The sequence below is a fragment of the Daucus carota genome, chromosome 5 (assembly GCF_001625215.2).
Source record: "Daucus carota subsp. sativus chromosome 5, DH1 v3.0, whole genome shotgun sequence".
Classification (NCBI taxonomy): Eukaryota; Viridiplantae; Streptophyta; class Magnoliopsida; order Apiales; family Apiaceae; genus Daucus; species Daucus carota.
The window spans coordinates 8,682,266-8,695,739 of NC_030385.2; the positions used below are offsets into that span (position 1 = coordinate 8,682,266).

Below are 13,474 nucleotides of genomic sequence, written 5' to 3' on the forward strand. Positions count from 1 at the left end.
TGGATTAGACAATTTTAGTACATCTTTTATGCTCAGATGTAAGCCTTTTGACAAAGAAAATTCAGTAGAAGTAGAATCAGATAAGTGAGCTACAAGAAGCAAATCTAGTATATACTTTCTCTGATTTAGGTGAGTACTATCAGAGTTTTTGGGTACTTCAATTCCAAAAAAAATACTTAAAGAAGATCATTAAGATTTTTTATAGTAAACTTTTAAAAACAAAATAGTTCGATGATTTATGTGAGAACTTTCATAAAATAATCATTTTGTTGTAAAGAAATTATAAATTAAACGATCAAAGTGCAAATAAGTGTATTTTCATAAGATATGTTATCAAAGTAGTTTTGACAATTTTTTTTTATTATGGTTAGAAAGTTTTATTCGGTGAAATGACTTCTATATAAAAGAATTACTGTTATTGAATTGGTGGAACTAATTTTTAGCATAAGACAGTTTTCGATCATACTTGTAAAAAAAATGTGAGGGTTGATCCTAAAAAAGGAATGCAAAGGATGATCCTAGATTCACTTCAAATTAGGGAAAAGTTAAACTAGTTTAAGAATGGGTAATAAAAAATGTACAAGTACACCCATGTGTATAAAAAGTGTATATTCCCTGATCAAACCTAAATCAATTTATATAAATACATCCGCCAATTCATCCGTCGGTGTCGAAGTATCAAGAAAATGAAATGAAGTTCGAGTAAAACCTTAAAAATTACAATTGCGTCTTTCAACGTCTGGTTTGACCTGATATTCAGATTTTCCCTTAACATTCTCTCCGATTATTTTAGTTTCGACCAATGTCTTAAAAAATTGACTGATGAATCTATTAATTGGTTGATTAATCGGTAATCAAATAAATTTTGATGCGATTTTAGAAAAAATTGTGTCAAAAATAGGTTAAAGATAAGAATTAGTCAAATATCAGTCAAATTGGTGATTGATTAGTTAAAAATCGGAGTAACATGTTAAAATTGGATAGAATACTAAAAGTTATGGGAAATTTATAAATTTTAAAAATAGTTATATACAATTTTATTATAAATAATATTAAATTAATGGGTCGCGCTAAAGAGAGAATCAATCCTTAAAATGGAATCATAGAACCGATAAGGCTCTGCTGCAGAACCCCAAATTTTAAATAGATTTTCAGGATATAAATGTAAATATATGTTTCTTGCATCGTTGTAAGTGTTTAAAATTAATTTTAAAATATGATACATAAACACGACATTTGTAGTTCTGATACAGAAGCCTTATTAACACCAGAACGTTCTAAGGGTTCTTAGGCTAAGATAATAAGATTGTAAAAGGAACATGACCTTTAAATTAATTTTGATTAATGATCGAATAATCATCATAATTAATCTCTTGATTCACCAATTAGTCTTAATTATCATTTTTTTACGATTTTCATCCGCGACACTTTTGAAATGAGGATCATTTCAATCGACTTTAATTAGGACGACATAAATAAATAAATAGCGGACATGAGGGAGGTGATTATAAATGTGAAAGTGAATGAGAAAGTATCCCTTCCATCCTCTTTTACATTTTCATTTTGGTTTTCAAAAAATCAAATTAATCAATTTTTGATTAAATATTATAATTTAAAATCTGAATGTTACATATTAAAATAAATTAAATTTATTTTTTAATGATATAAATTTTATTATTATTTTTAATTATATGGTACCTTACTTCGCGATGGGTTAGAGTATCGTCAAAAACAAAAATACACCAGTAAAAGGGACGGAAGGAGCAGAAAATAACTTCATCCTCATCCTTTTTCTTCATGTGACTCAGTTATTTCATCCTCATCCTTTTTCTTCATGTGTTTCCGAACGGATCATCGTCGAATGTAAAGTGATTTGCCCTAACTTAAACATCGTAAGTATTTGTAGGGGAAACATGCTTTGTTCTTTTCAACTCATTACAATCAATCAATGTTTGTTTTTCTAATTATATTTCTTGCTATGCTATAGCTCTGTCGATTCTTTCATATGTATGTTCTCTGAATTTAGGACTCTACACTTTTGGGTGCTTATATATCAAATGAGCAATTTAAATTTGAGTTGCTGTAATTGACTGATCTCTAATTCTTTTGTTTGTCTAGTGAGGTAGTATAATTTACTAGCGATTAGCTATTGTTATCGGGTCCAATGCGAGGAGGAGCTCTTAAGGCAGTAATTAACAGATTCTCCAGCTCGATTTCTCCTCGCTTTCTTCGGTTTCGGGACGTATCAGCATCCACGTGTTTCCATCAAATGGATGGATCAAATAGTTGCTTTGCTTCAGCTCAAATGTGGGTATATACTTTTCTCTTGTTAACAGCTTTATTCATCTAGTATAGAGCTATTTGTTTCTTTAATTAGTGCCATAGTGATTACCAGTGTTTATGATAATTAGTGCCCATTTAAATTTTGGATCATTCAGCTTTTTGTTTGCACTCTAAACTATTTAATGCATACTTTAGCCTATGGTATGCATTTATATATATGTGTATACTAAGTCGGGGTCTTCACAGAAACAACATGGTTTGGGTACATCTTACCCTCCCGAGACCCTACTCATAGATAGATATACTGTGTATGTTTTGTTTGGTTTGATTATATCATATGTTGACTTAAGCTTATGGTATGCCAAAATTGGATACGGTAAGTTTCCTCTTCATGGAAGGTTATGCTGCATCTATTTCCCAATTGTTCCAGTTTTAAGTTTGAATTCCAATTTTTTATTCTGTAAAAATAGTGTAGCTAGTTTGCATTTCTTATTGGAATGACACTGAGTTTGTTTGTGTAGTGATGAGACTTTAGGAGAAGCATCTGAAACTACATATGTGAACGGTTTGTTACCAAAAAAGTTCTCAAATCAAGCACGCAGATCGTTGGTCAATTTTCACGATACGTCAAATATATCAAGGCATTACAGCTCCTACTACAAAGATCATACAGTAAAGCATAAGGTGTGTTCGATATCATATAATTTGATGTTAATTAGTTTTCTTTGGCATGCTACCATACTAGGTCATGTTGAATTTTTGAATCAAACTTTTCAATGATACTTTCTTCTTCGGTGACAGTCAAAAGTTTGATATGTTTTCAGTTACTAGGAACCATTCCTGGATTTGTAAAAATATGGGAAGTCGGTCCAAGGGATGGGTTGCAAAACGAGAAAGAGATTGTGCCCACTGCTGTGAAGGTTGAGTTGATAAAGATGCTAGTTTCTTCCGGGCTGCATATTGTTGAGGCTACTAGTTTTGTCTCTCCAAAATGGGTACCTCAGGTAAAGAAGTCCATATGCATCTATAGATTCTTTTTGGCCTTCGTTTGTGTTGTGTGTTATTATTGTTTCCTATGAGCAATTGGATTTTTATATTTTTATCTGAAGTTGGACTTGCTGAGTTTCTAGTGATTTGTAATGAAGCGCTACATGTCATGCAATCTTCTCCATTGCTTTGAAGTTTAAATTGGCTTCGGTCCTATAGTACTCTCATGACTTAATTTACATAGTGGCGTATTTATTTTATGTCGTTGAGTTGGGGACTTTCTGAAACCGTAGCAGAGTTTTGAAGGTGATGACTGTTACCCTTTTGGAGCTTGCACTGGTGATTAAACTCTTTAATGAAAGATGCAAAGACCTAGGTAGTTTGGTTTAAGTTTGACTATACGTAATACTTATTCTAGTGCTGATAAGGCGCTCTCAAGGGAGAGCGAGCTAATGGAAGTGTGGAACACGGGATACAGGTTGCTGAGATTTCTAGACCAGTATAGGTTGAATTCGAAAAATTGATAGATTTATGCCTACATATATGGTTTTTGGGCCTTTTCACAGATCTCAATTGAGGTACATGTAAAAACATAAGACAGACTTTTTGATGTACTTTCCATCTTTCAGCCGAAGCTTAATGTGAACGTCCAGAAATGTTGTTGAAATATAACACATTCAAGTCCAAACATACAATAAACCAACGGTTTTGTTTTTTATGATTCACAATCATTAATCTTATAGCTAATCCTTTGCAACCTTGGCTATGGACACTGTGCTATTTGTTTGGATTTTGTGTGCTTAAAAGTAATGAGGTTCATACGGCATTGGAGAATTTGTTTGAAAAATTACTTGAAGAAGATTTGGACCCAGACCCTTTACTCCCACATTAAAATCTCTCACTCAACACAATCAGACCAATGATTTTGTTTTCTTAGGGCTTGTAGTTAATGATGCTTATCAAACTTTCCTGTACCTTTTTGGTGCACTCTGTGCTTGCCCAACTTGCATGTCCACTGCCTTTAGCCAATGAGAAGCTGGTCTGGATGATGGAGTCTGTGCAATTTCTTTAAATTGGGTTTCTCAGTAATGAAGTGCATATGGTGCTGGATAGTTTGTTTTAAAAATAACCAGAACAGGATTTGTACCCTAGACCCTTTACTCCCTCATTCCAGTCCAACACTCCTTACAATTGAACCAATGATTTTGTTTTGTTTGGACTTGTAATCAATAATCCTATATCTAAACTTTTGCCCATTTTTAATGCGCTGCATGCTACCGCAACTTGTGAGTCCACTGCCTTTAGCTGATGAAAAGATTTCTTTTGGTCTAGAAGCATGGCGTAACAGAGAAATGGGGTTATGTAGTTCGCCATTAAGATTTAATTATGTTTAGAATCTAACCATCTGCTGTATTGTGTTGGGGCTAGTGTATGTATTTAATCTAGAAACGGTTATTCAGATTTTTTTTTTTTTTTTTTGGTCACAAGATACTTTCTCGTATAACGAATTGTATCAGAATACAAAGGCCGCTGCAAGGAGTTCCTTTCGTCCAAGAAAGTTTACAATCTAACCCTCGGACATGCAGAGATGACCGAAGACACTTAGACAATAAAGCTTTAATGTTCGATAAGAAAACACTCATAAAAGGTCATGCTACCATTCTTTCTTCCACTCGTGTATCCTGAAAAATACAATACAAATAAAACCATAATAAGTTCATGCATACAACAAAATAATAAAACTATCTAAAATGATTGAGGAAAAGAGTCAACAAACTCATAAATAAAAATATGAATATAATATATTTTTTAAAGAATAAGGAAAGTAAAATCAATAATTTATGTAAAACAAATTATTAAAAAAATCTACACCAAAGAGATAATGAGATCTCTTTGGTTAGATACATAATAAAATATAAATCCCATCAGAAAATAATGATAGTTATGTCAATAAATATTTAAAATATAATTAAAATTTTGAAAGCATAGCTAAGATATATCTAATCAAATACCAAACAAAATCTTGATAAACAAATTTGGCACGATTTTAGCTAATCATCAGTATCAGCACAACATAAATTTGGTATACACCAATCAACCAATCAACCATTAATGGCGCAGTAATACCACATTAAGGCACAATAAAGCCATCTTTTATGGCCCCCATGAATAATGAAATTCAGGTACATTAATCAGCAATAAAGATTATATCAATTAATCTTCTGATAAAACACAAAAATTCAAATAAAAACATGTAGAGAAAGGTCAAAATCCAAAGGTGAACAAATTTAAAAAGAGTCAACTAGCCATTCAAAAATAACTAAAAATTAAGCTCTACAATTACTACTATCAAAACCAAATCAAAGCTAAAACTAATATCACGCAATAAAATTAGTCAATCAGGATAATCTAATATTACAACGCGCACTAATTAAGTCACCACTACACCACCTCCACCGTCACCATCCAAGAATCGCAAATAATCATCAAGAACACTAGCATAAAACTAAGAGACGAACATGAACATGAAGAAACGGAACACATAAAATTTAACTGATCATATAAAATAGGATTGATAACACATATCCAATCTACTTAAATTCAGACAAAATAGATTAAAAAAATGAAAAAGGATATAAAACAATCCAATTATACATAATCATGAAATATGAAAAATAATAAACAATCACATAATCATAATCATATAGTTTTATATTTTGAAAAGATCACACCTGTTTTTTTAATGAATTTCCGTAGATCTGAGCCATGACAATCCTGAGCACTTTGAGTCGGTCAAAATTTGTCTTTTGCGTTTTGAGCTGGATTTTTCAAACTTTTTAATCAAAATCTTCGGTTTAGGCCTGCGTCAAACCGACCACCGGAGTCTCGAATAGAGGTGCTTGAGATTTCTTCCCATTCGGTGATGTGTTGTGGTTCGTATCGGAGAACTCTTGATTATAAAAAGTTTTAATTTCAGGGCATTTGCTTATTCAGAAAATTTAAGAAATAATTATTAGCATTTAAAATGTTCAGAGTAAAGAATAACTGTTACATAGATATTTACTTCTTTTGCTTGCTGTTGGTCCTTTTCAAACAAATAATATGTAATTATTTTGGCCTGTTGTAACCCTTTTAAGCTAATTCAGACTGCATTAATCTGTCAATTACTTATTTGTGTCTCGTGTATTCAGTAGATCGTTGTAAAATATATATGACTAATTTATATAATACTTTTTCTGTCCTATGCTGTTGAATTTAGAAAGCAGCGTTTTTGCACCAATGTGATGCTGACCCAAAACTTAACAAATTAATTCCTATTTATGATATATTGCTCATTGATAAGTTATTATTGTACCTGATTAGGTGTATTATTTTTATCTGATAAGTTGACTAGTAGAAATACTCAAGATTTATGGTAATAGAGTTGGAAAATAAATAATAATTGCAAACTTGCAGACTATTATTGGAAAGTAGATTTTGGTAAAATTTCATTCATTAAAATTTTACTGAGCTTACAAGTGATAGGATTTAGAAGCCCGAGGTATCTAAAATCAATCAAGATAAATTTCTTTTTTTTTTTTCTTTTTCTTTTGTGTACGTGTTGTATACTTGTATTGCCAATGTGATTTTTATGTTTGATCTCTATTCTTTTTCTGGATTCTTGGTTCAAAGAGAAAAATTGTTTTTTAATGAATCTCCAGGTGTTGTGAATTTTAAATGTACCGTCTCTTATAACCTTTGTTTTTCTCTACTTAAGTAGCATTATACAAGGGCAAGAGCCAAGATGTAATATAAATATTGAAGCTTTATAGAATATCGTGAAACTAATTCTCTTATTTTTCTTGTTGTCTGGTCTTTCAATCTTGTACCATCCTGCATATCTTTGAAGGATATTGTGAGTATTAGCCATGTTTATTTACACTGCAACAAAACCTATTTGTTAGCTAGCAGATGCAAAGGATGTAATTCAGGCAATTCAAAACGTTGAAGGTGCTCGATTCCCCGTTTTAGCTCCTAATCTCAAAGTAAGACCCCTTCGTAGAGGAATACACATTTACAAGCTGTTAGATGCAGGTGTGACCTTTCTTCTTATTACGTTGCAGGGTTTTGAGGCAGCTGTTGCTGCTGGAGCTAAAGAGGTGGCTGTATTTGCTTCAGCGTCCGAGTCCTTCTCGCGATCAAACATAAATTGTAGCATTGAGGATAGTCTTGCTCGTTTCCGCGAGGTTGCTCTTGCTGCGCAGAAACTTTCTATTCCAGTCCGGGGGTATGCTGTCTTATGATAACCTTGTTCGGGCATAAATTTAGTATTCAACGATGCATCTTTGTGTTTATTTCTTCTCTTGATCAGAAAATAGAAAATATTACCCCTTCTAAGCATATTTCATTGTTTTGACTACTTTCGACTCCTTGAGTAGGCTGCTCCTTGAATTCTTATTTTTTACTGGGATTTGAGGTTTGGTAAATACTATTGTATACAAAGTTATATACCCCCCCTCCTTCCCTTTTGATGTACATAGATCATACAACATGTGAATAATATATAATGTTTTATTTTTATAGAAATACACACAAAGTTTATAGGAAGTTTGTGAGTATAATCAAGATACTACATTCTGCATAGTATGTTAATTATATTCTAACAGTCGTCAAACTATTGGTGCTTAATATTTGATAGATATGTATCCTGTGTTGTCGGGTGTCCGGAGGAAGGAGCAGTACCACCTTCAAAAGTGGCCTATGTGGCTAAAGAACTTCTGAGTATGGGCTGTATGGAAATTTCCCTTGGTGATACAATTGGCGTTGGGACCCCTGGTAATTAATATTCTTCTTGAGCATTTAACATATTTGTCTGGCAGTTACAACCGGTATAATTTGTTTGACTGCTCAGGTATTAGAACATGATTTTCAATCATACAGGTGTTTACCACTTTAGTGATTTATGTGCAACTTCAGAATTTTGCTTGTGATCCCCCTCTGACTCTTTTCCTTCCTTTTTTCTACTCTTGGGTTGGTGCTAGGGGTGAGCAAACCGAACTAACCGAACCGAACTGTACAATTTCGGTTCGGTTCGGTTTGGAATTTGTTAAAATCCCGGTTAGTTCGGTTTTCGGTTATGACCGAACTAAAAGTTCGGTTCGGTCCAGTTTTTGAAAAACAAAACTTCGGTTTATCCGAAATAACTGAAGTTTTATATAAAAATATATAAATTATATTTATATATAATTTAGTGGGTCTGAAGGAGGGAGGCCATCAGGGATTGTTTCGAATATGAAACCGGGGAGACTATCCAGAGAGTTTAGTAATCCTTGTTTAAGGAAGCGTCTGTGGTTGAACTCTGTATTAACAAATGTAATGAAAATGGCTTTGCTGTAAAGGAGCTTTGCCATCTTCAGCATTGATATGGCTTTGAGTTGGGGAAGCTACGCAAACTACATGAACCTGCTTCCCTGCTAATCTTGCTTTACATTCCGTCCTTCTTTCTAAACAAAAAGTATAGTCAGCTGGAATAGAAAGAAAGATGAAGTTGAGGCTCCAGAAACAAGTACAACAAACTAATGTTTTTCTTTTATATAAAAAGTTTGGTTCTAAACGAACCGAACCGAAAAAACCGAAGTAATTTCGGTTCGGTTCGGTTTGAAAGAGAAGTACGGTCCGGTTCGGTTTCGAAAAATATGAAAGTTCGGTTTTCAGTTATTTCGGTTCGGTTCGGTTTTCGACCGAACCAACCGTTTGCTCAGCCCTAGTCGGTGCCTTTATCATTTGTTGTCTAAATAGTGTCATTTGCTTATTTTATGCACTATGTATTTGCTTGCATTTTGTACTTATTGCACAGGAGCTTTGGTATATGGTCGATAAGATGACAATTTAAATTATCAAACTCCTTTTGCAAGAAGATTGCCACGTTTGCTAGATCTAAATTTGTACATTTTTTAAATACTAAAATTCCAAGTTGACGTGAATATTATTCAATTCCAAAATTTCAACAAAGCTGTTTCAGAAATCTACTGAATGCGTATCTCAACTCATCAGGATATGACGGTGTATTTAACTTGGAAAGTCTCTTTTTCTATAATGGAGGAAAATATTGAATTTTAAGATAAACCAACAAATATGATTAGACTCCTTTAATAGGGAAAAAAGTGTATTAGAACATTTCTAGTTCACTGCCAACTGCATATAATAATATATCATCTTATATGCTTGCAACTAAGCTTAACTATTATTTTGATTTTTGTTTACTTTCGTTCTTGCCTGGTGTAGATGCATCTTTTATATTGGATGCAAATGTGTGGTGTAGAAGAGTGTATTAATTACTCCATAAGTATATCATCCACTGTTTATTTAATTATTTATTAGCTGTGTTTTGTGTGGACTATCTGCAAGGGTTATTGTGTTTTTCAGAGTTGCATGTCTTTCTGTGCAGGAACTGTTGTTCGAATGCTGGAAGAAGTTGTTAATGTTGTGCCCAAAGAGAAACTTGCTGTTCATTTCCATGACACATATGGGCAAGCTCTTTCTAACATTCTTGTGTCCCTTCAAGTATGTCATCTTATTCATCTGTAGATGCTGAGTCTTACTTCTTTACATACTTTTATATTTACAGCTACACGTAACTACTCTGCCCAAATTCGTGTAATGTTTATTTGATAAGCAACTATAGATTTGGGATAATATAATGAGAATGTATTAGTGCATAGTAGGCCTGTCAATGGAGCGAAAATCCGATCCGACCTGAATCCGAATCCGATAAAATAAATGGATATGGATATGGATATAGGTCGATCCGATCCATTGACAAGCCTAAGTGCATGTACTAATTGCAAATATTTTGTTTTTCTCTAGATGGGGATCAGCACGGTCGATTCTTCTGTATCAGGACTTGGGGGTTGTCCATATGCGAAAAGTGCAACTGGAAATGTTGCCACAGAGGATGTTGTTTATATGCTTGATGGATTAGGAGTGAAGACCAATGTTGACCTAAGAAAGCTGATATTGGCCGGAAATTTCATCTCTAAACATCTTGGAAGACCATCTAGTTCCAAAACTGCAATTGCCTTGAGCAAGACTTTGGTAAACGTATCAAAGCTTTAAAGTACTTCCAATTACTAAAGCTACCATCTGAAGCTCCATAATGAATTTGAGAACAAAGACAGAGAAATTAACAGTGGCATCAAAACCATAAAATGGCCTTTTTCTATTAGGTGTTTGGGGATCTCCCTTCTCGGTACTTATGTTGTGTGTAAAACAATATACATCCTTTACTGTAAATCATCCTTTAGATATTTATTGCGCGGAATTTGGGTCAAACAGTGAAGGGGGGATTGTAATGGCTGTTAACTGAAGAAGATAGAGTAGCTTGTAATGGCTGTTAACTAAAGATAGAGAACTATTTTTCATATTATGTAGCACTAAAGTGGAGATGGCACAAAATCTACACAATTTACAGAGATGAGCAAATTTTGCTTCTGATATATTTCAATTACGTTGGTTTTTTTATTCTCTCTTATAAATTATTTTGAAGAAATTATTGGTTTTCTGCTTCATGAATGTATAGTCGAAAATTTGTATCTACCTATGAAATTCCTTTGTCACATTAAATATTTACTATCAAATGAACAACTCCTCCGGTTGTTGATATAAGCTATATGCTACTACAATCACAATGAGAAAGCTATATACTGCTTATATTATTTTTGTAAAAGAAGTATTATGAGTGTGAAAGTAGTAAAAACCTTAAAAATTAAACTCAATTCCAGCGAGCCTTTCACCATACGTGGTATCACAAAACACAGTTGCTCCATTAGAGCAATCAGAGAATTAAGCTCAAGGAAGAAAACATTCTATTGATACTGTATAAAACTAGAACATTCAGCATTTGATTACACAGAAAATGTACTTATATAGACTTTAGCTCTACTCTAGAACTATCTACATGATTCTATATACAGTGATGAAGAACGTGCTCTTTGTAACAGAATGACAGCTAATGACAGCTAAGATGTAACTGTTTTTGCCACTACTTGTTCTGGTTTGGTTCCTGTGTGTAGCTGCTCACTTGTGCTTGCTGTGTTGCTGCATTCTCTACTAGTATCTGTAACATCCCCCCTCAAGTTGGAGGGTTTGAACATGTTGCAAACACCCAACTTGGACAAAAGACTAGCCAACTGACTGGAGGATAAAGCCTTGGTAAAAATATCAGCAGGTTGAGCATTGGAAGGAATATACTGAGTTTTGATGACCCCAAGCTGAAGCTGTTCACGAACAAGATGACAATCGATATCAATGTGTTTCGTGTGTTCATGAAACACAGGATTACTGGCAATGTGAAGAGCGGATTTGCTGTCACAGTGAAGAGTAACTGGTGTAAGCTTATGATAGCCAAAAGCTTTGAACAAGCTTAATAACCAGGTGAGTTCACAACAGGTATCTGCCATACACCGATACTCAGCCTCAGCTGAAGAACGTGAAATCGTGTGCTGCTTTTTGCTTTTCCAGGAGATTATAGAAGCTCCAAACAACATGCAATACCCAGTAAGTGAGTGTCGAGTCTGATGGCAGCCACCCCAATCAGAATCACAAAAAGCAGTCAAAGTTGGTACAGAGTTGATACTAAAGAAAATGCCTTGACCTGGTGATTGTTTGAGATAGCGAACAACCTTATATGCTGCATTCAGATGATCAATTCTGGGTTTGGCCAGAAATTGGGAAAGCACTTGGACTGAGTAAGAGATGTCAGGTCGTGTGACTGTAAGGTAGATAAGCCTCCCAACCAGACGTCTATACAGAAACGTGTCCTTGTCAGATAAGTGAGGACTAGAGGTAGTAGTAAGAGTTTGATTCTGTTCCATTGGAATTTTGGACGGTCTAGCAGCAGTAAGACCAGTATCTGTCAAGATATCCAGAGTGTACTTGCGTTGATGTAGGTAAATGCCAGAGAGAGATCTTGCTGCTTCAATCCCTAGAAAATATTTAAGAGAGCCCAGGTCTTTAACCTTGAAAGCTTTGGCCATGAACTGAATGACTTGTTGAATTAAATTCTTGCAAGTCCCTGTGATGAGAATGTCATCAACGTAGACAAGAACAGCAACAAAATGAGCACCTTTGTGATACGTAAACAAGCTATTATCAGCATGACATTGAGTGAATCCAAATTTCATGAGTGTCACAAAGAATTTTGTGAACCAACAGCGAGGTGCTTGACGCAAACCATAGATAGATTTAATGAGTTTACAAACCCAATTTCCAATATCAGTGATGGCATTAACAGCAGGAATAGATGACAGCTGAGTATATCCGGGAGGAATACGCATATAGACATCTTCATGTAGATCACCATGAAGAAATGCGTTAGTGACATCTAATTGGGTTATTGGCCATTGTTGAGAGGCAGCTACAGCAATAAACAATCGGACAGTTGTCATTTTGGCAACCGGGGCGAATGTCTCAAAGAAATCAAGACCAAATTTCTGAGTAAAGCCTTTGGCAACCAGCCAGGCTTTGTATCTGTCAATGGAGCCATCTGGAAGGTATTTAATCTTGAAAATCCACTTACAATCAACAATATGCTTGTCTGCAGGTTTGGGAACAAGCTCCCAGGTATTATTGGATTCCAGAGCATGTAATTCAGTCTTCATAGCTTTAAGCCAATTTGCATCTTGACTGGCCTGTTTAAAATTATATGGAACAGGCAGAGCAGTAGTAGCACAAAGAAAGTTGGTGTAGGATGGAGAGAATTGACTATATGTCATATAATCCTGTAGTGGATAAGTGCAAGAAGCTGACAACTGTTTACCTGATATGAGACCTGCAGATGGATGAGCAGAGATTGGTAATCCTGTGTAGTCCTGGAACTTGGCAGGAAGCTTTTTGGTTCTAGCAGGTCTAACAGGAACAATAGGCAATGTTGATTCTGCAGTCTCAGTAGGTGAGGAAGCAGCAGAAGCAGGTACCTCTACTGTTGTCTCAGTGTGACCAGGCTGATCACTAGTAGACACAGTAGGTATAGGAGTTGACTCTGTAGAGAACAACTCATGAAAAGGTGAACAAGTGAACATGAAATCAGCTACAGACTTAGGACTGGCAGATATGGTATGGAAGGGAAATTGGTGCTCCACAAATTTAATATCTCTTGTAATATAACATTTCTTTGTAGTCAATTCCATAACTCTATAGCCTTTCTTGTTAAAAGGATAACCTAAGA

The 13,474-nt window shown here is 34.5% G+C and overlaps 1 protein-coding gene across 2 annotated transcripts; it reads left to right on the top strand.

Moving 5' to 3' along the window:
- Positions 1-1,718: 1,718 nt before the first annotated feature.
- Positions 1,719-10,770, top strand: LOC108223429 (hydroxymethylglutaryl-CoA lyase, mitochondrial). Of its 2 annotated transcripts, XM_017397691.2 has the most exons (9): positions 1,719-1,892; positions 2,119-2,307; positions 2,805-2,967; positions 3,108-3,287; positions 7,215-7,295; positions 7,374-7,537; positions 7,949-8,085; positions 9,698-9,813; positions 10,117-10,770. In XM_017397691.2, the coding sequence occupies exons 2-9, from the start codon at positions 2,165-2,167 to the stop codon at positions 10,363-10,365; spliced, it is 1,233 nt and encodes a 410-aa protein (XP_017253180.1). In that variant the 5' UTR covers positions 1,719-1,892; positions 2,119-2,164; the 3' UTR covers positions 10,366-10,770. The 2 variants fall into 2 exon arrangements, with proteins under 2 accessions (XP_017253180.1, XP_063949512.1); XM_064093442.1 differs by lacking the exon at positions 1,719-1,892 and having other exon boundaries at positions 2,131-2,311; positions 10,117-10,581.
- The last annotated feature ends 2,704 nt before the right edge of the window (positions 10,771-13,474 follow it).

Bases quoted from the DNA above. Each gene is read 5' to 3' on its own strand.
- LOC108223429 (XM_017397691.2), top strand. From the start codon at position 2,165: ATGCGAGGAGGAGCTCTTAAGGCAGTAATTAACAGATTCTCCAGCTCG. The intron at 8,086-9,697 runs GTAATTAATATT...CTTTCTGTGCAG, and splicing joins AATTGGCGTTGGGACCCCTG to GAACTGTTGTTCGAATGCTG. The intron at 9,814-10,116 runs GTATGTCATCTT...GTTTTTCTCTAG, and splicing joins ACATTCTTGTGTCCCTTCAA to ATGGGGATCAGCACGGTCGA.